Genomic DNA, 5,000 nt, shown 5'->3' with positions numbered 1-5,000 from the left:
AAGTCATGGTCATATATTTCTGATTCCCAGCACGTCAAAGACATCATCCTGCAGTCCAACCCTCTGTTGGAGGCCTTCGGGAACGCCAAGACCGTCCGGAACAACAACTCCAGTCGCTTTGTGAGTCTCCTCAGTCAGGATCACTCTCTTAGTCCCTCAGAGAACAGTCAGTCAGGAAGTCCCACAGAGAACAGTCAGTCAGGGTCTGTAGTGAGACTAAAGACTGTTCACCCTGGGACCACTGGAGTCCCTCAGAGAACAGTCGGTCAGGGAGTCCCTCAGAGAACAGTCAGTCAGGGTCTGTAGTGAGACTAAAGACTGTTCACCCTGGGACCACTGGAGTCCCTCAGAGAACAGTCAGTCAGGCTCTGTAGGGAGACTAAAGACTGTTCACACTGGGACCACTGGAGTCCCTCAGAGAACAGTCAGTCAGGCTCTGTAGGGAGACTAAAGACTGTTCACACTGGGACCACTGGAGTCCCTCAGAGAACAGTCAGTCAGAGTCTGTAGTGAGACTAAAGACTCTTCACACTGGGACCACTGGAGTCCCTCAGAGAACAGTAATTTAGGGTCAGCTGACCAGCTGTAGTAACAGTCAGTCAGGACCAGCTGTCGTGAGAGACTAAAGACTCTGACACACTGGGACCTCAAGCCTTTCCAGGGACCCTGTTGTAATCTCCCATCAGCTGGTCTGCATGGCTGCACCGAACACTGTGACCATGTTGTTATGATGGTTATGTGTCTCGTCCTTTGATTCATATCTGTCGATTCTAGAACTAGTTAAGTGAATATGGCTCACATGGTATTCAACAAACCATAAATAAACGGTATTCATTAAACTAACCAGGTTTAATAGCCAAACAATCACATCACTAATATCCAATAGGTTAATCAAGTTATTAGTCCTAGGCCTGAACTATCGTCAAAAGAAAAGAGGAAGATCCAAGTGCTCATGAAGTAGAAACAAGATGAGGACGGAGCCTCACTAGAACCCGGTTCCTCTCTGCTCCCAGGGGAAGTACTTTGAGATCCAGTTCAGTCGGGGAGGAGAACCAGACGGAGGAAAGATCTCCAACTTCCTGCTGGAGAAGTCGAGGGTGGTGTCGCAGAACCAGGGAGAACGCAGCTTCCACATCTACTACCAGGTACGGAGAACCAAAGGTACCATTTAGAAACACAGCTGCTACCAGGTATGAAGAACCACATCCACTACCAGGTAGGTTTAGAACCACATCTACTAGAAGGTTAGAACCACATCCACTACCAGGTAGGCTTAGAACCACATCTACTACCAGGTTAGAACCACATCCACTACCAGGTAGGCTGAGAACCACATCTACTACCAGGTTAGAACAACATCTACTACCAGGTACGAAGAACCACATCCACTACCAGGTAGGCTAAGAACCACATCCACTACCAGGTAGGCTGAGAACCACATCTACTACCAGGTTAGAACCACATCTACTACCAGGTTAGAACCACATCTACTACCAGGTTAGAACCACATCCACTACCAGGTAGGCTGAGAACCACATCTACTTCCAGGTGGGCTGAGAACCACATCTACTACCAGGTTAGAACCACATCCACTACCAGGTAGGCTTAGAACCACATCTACTACCAGGTTAGAACCACATCCACTACCAGGTAGGCTTAGAACCACATCCACTACCAGGTAGGCTTAGAACCACATCTACTACCAGGTAGGCTTAGAACCATAGGGACCTTAAGGTACGGAGAACCTTAAAACCCAGCTCCACTTCTAAAGACGTACCTCTGGCTCCTCCTCCTGACCTTTGACCTTTGACCCAGCTGCTGGACGGGGCCAGCAAGGAGCAGAGGGAGAACCTGGGGGTCACCACCGCGGACTACTACTTCTACCTCAACCAATCGGCTACCTTCACCGTGGAGGACGTCAGCGACAAGAAGGACTTCGCCGAGACCATGGTCTGTCCGTCTGTCCGTCTAGCCACAGGTTCACGTCTGTCTGTCTGTCTGTCTGTCTGTCTGTCTGTCTGTCTGTCTGTCTGTCTGTCTGTCTGTCTGTCTGTCTGTCTGTCTGTCTGTCTGTCTGTCTGTCTGTCCGTCTGTCCGTCTGTCCGTCTGTCTGTCTGTCTGTCTGTCTGTCCGTCCGTCTGTCCACAGGTTCATGTCTGTCCGTCCATTGACCAGCTTATAAGGAGCACTGGCCTTGATGGGCCAATTCAGTTTGCTCTCGAAGATCTCGTCTGTGATTGGTCTGTTTGTCTATCTGTCTAGGAGGACTGTCTGCGATTGGTCTGTCTGTCTTTCTAGGAGGCCTGGTCTGTGATTGGTCTGTGTGTCAGTCCGTCTCCGAGGCCTGGTCTGTGATTGGTCTGTGTGTCAGTCCGTCTCCGAGGCCTGGTCTGTGATTGGTCTGTTTGTGTGTCCGTCTAGGAGGCCATGGGTGTGATTGGCCTGACGGACCTGGAGCAGGAGGCGGTCCTCCAACTGGTGGCGGCCGTCCTCCACCTGGGGAACATCTCCTTCAGGGAGGAGAACAACTACGCCATGGTGGAGAGCGAGGACTGTGAGGACACATACACATTGCTCTTTCATACACACACTTACACACAAATCACCCTTTCATATGCAAACACACATTACTTCTTACTACACACAGAAACAACCACATTACGCTTTCACACACACACACACACACACACACACACATACATTTCCCTTTCATACACTTCACAATCAATAATTACCCTATCATGCACACACATTACACTTTCATGCACACACTTGCACAAACAAACACACAAATTTCCCTTTCACACACACACCTTCACACACAAACAAATGCATGATATCCACAGGCACGAACATAAACAGGTAAGAACACAGAACACTGAGTTGTGTCCTCATCATCTCTCCCTCTCCTCTCCCTCTCTCCCTCTCCTCCTCCTCCCCCTCTCCTCCTCCTCTCCCCCTCATCTCCCTCTCCCCCTCTCCTCCTCCTCTCCTCCTCCTACCCCTCTCCTCCTCCTCTCCCTCTCTCCCTCTCCTCCTCATCTCCCTCTCCCCCTCTCCTCCTCCTCTCCTCCTCCTACCCCTCTCCTCCTCCTCTCCCCCTCCCCCTCATCTCCCTCTCCCCCTCTCCTCCTCCTCTCCTCCCCCCCTCTCCTCCTCCTCCCCCTCTCCTCCCTCCCCCTCTCCTCCTCCTCTCCCTCTCCTCTCCTCCCCTCTCTTCTCCCTTTCCCTCTCCTCTCTCTCTCCCTCCCCCCTCCTCTCCCTCTCCCTCCCCTCTCCTCTCCTCCCCTCTCTTCTCCCTCTCCTCACCCTCTCCTCTCTCTCTCCCTCTCCCTCCCCCTTCCTCTCCCTCTCCCTCCCCTCCCCTCTCTCTCTCCTCCCCCCTCCCCTCCCCAGTCCTGGCCTTCCCCTCCTACCTGCTGGGGATCTCCCAGGAGGGGCTGTGCAGTAAGCTGACCAGCAGGAACATGGACAGCAAGTGGGGGGGGGAAGACGGAGTCCATCGCGGTGACCCTGAACACCGAGCAGGCCTCCTTCAGCCGGGACGCCCTCTCCAAGGCCCTGTACTCCCGCCTCTTCGACTTCCTGGTGGACGTGAGTGTGTGCACCATATTGATGCTAATGCTAATGCTAATGCTAACACGCTGGGCTACCGCAACAAAGCTCAGTCAACAGACTGCTACTGTGCTGACGCTGGTGCTAACCCACTGATGCTAACGCACTGATGCTAACAAACTGATGCTAAGTTAACACGCTGGGCTAACGCAACGAAGCTCAGTCAACAGACTGCTACTGTGCTGACACTGGTGCTAACCCACTGGAGCTAACACACTGATGCTAACACACTGATGCACTGGTGCTAACTCACCGATGCTAGGTTAACACACTGGTACTGCGCGCTGACACTAATGCTCACACACTGGTGCTAACCTGCTAGTGTTGCAAGCTGAGTTAACACACTGATGCTAAGTTAGCATACCAGTGCTAACACACTGATGCTAAGTTAGCATACTAGAGCTAACACACTGATGCTAAGTTAACACAGTGGTGCTAACACATTGATGCCAAATAAATAAACACGATGCTATGCTGACTGGTTTTATGGTTGGGGATAATGCATTGAAATGCAGAACATGAGTTTTTCAGCTCCAAGGATTCTGTAGAACTGGGAACCCCGCTCTTTAGAAGGACCTTAAAATGCATTAATTTTCTATCTAATATCGATCTGCCTGTCTGTGTGACTGCCTTTCTGTCTGTCTGCCTACCTGTGTCTCTCCCCAGGCCATTAATAAAGCCATCCAGAAAGACCAGGATGAGTTCAACATGGGCGTGTTGGACATCTACGGCTTCGAGATCTTCCAGGTTATAACGGGAACCACAGCCGCTGAGACACTGACACACACACACAAGCACTTACACGGGCACACCGACGCACAAACGGCAGTGTGTCAACACAATGTTTGTGTGTTCCTCCTCCCCTGCAGATCAACGGCTTTGAGCAGTTCTGCATCAACTTTGTGAACGAGAAGCTGCAGCAGATCTTCATCGAGCTCACGCTCAAAGCAGAACAGGTGAGGTCCCGAAGACCCCTCCCACCTCTACCCTGGCCCTGACTCCGCCCACCCCACCTTACCTCGTCTCGCCCTGTCAGCATTGAGCACCGACTAGTTTGGCAGTTGTTCTGTCGTTATTGCTCTCACATTAACAACGCAAACACAAATGTATTGAACAGTACACACACACACACACACACACACACACACACAGGTGGCATGTGGCTGAGGGGATATAGCGGGATGGCTGGTAACCAGAAGGTTACTAGTTCGATCCCCGCCTCCGCGAGCTGGCTGTCGCCTTGCATGGTTGACACCGCCGGCGGTGTGTGAATGATTGGGTGAACATGGGGAAATATGGTAAAGCGCTCTGAGTGGCCATTGGTAAGATAGGCGCGGTAATAAACGAGGTCCATTTTACCATTTATACCTCTATTAGTTATGCAT

At 51.6% G+C, this 5,000-nt stretch overlaps 1 protein-coding gene across 1 annotated transcript in view; it reads left to right on the top strand.

The window, feature by feature from the left end:
* The window catches only part of myo1eb (myosin IEb), a 10,784-nt gene that overhangs the window by 4,044 nt on the left and 1,740 nt on the right, over positions 1-5,000 (top strand). Inside the window, 8 exon segments of the mRNA XM_079758731.1 lie at positions 31-120; positions 1,014-1,145; positions 1,816-1,950; positions 2,422-2,554; positions 3,397-3,482; positions 3,484-3,594; positions 4,282-4,362; positions 4,485-4,576. Of these exon segments, the coding sequence (XP_079614857.1) occupies positions 31-120; positions 1,014-1,145; positions 1,816-1,950; positions 2,422-2,554; positions 3,397-3,482; positions 3,484-3,594; positions 4,282-4,362; positions 4,485-4,576 (860 nt within the window).

This window comes from Pollachius pollachius, assembly GCF_949987615.1.
Source record: "Pollachius pollachius genome assembly, chromosome: 1".
Classification (NCBI taxonomy): Eukaryota; Metazoa; Chordata; class Actinopteri; order Gadiformes; family Gadidae; genus Pollachius; species Pollachius pollachius.
This window is presented reverse-complemented; position numbering and strand designations above follow the sequence as displayed.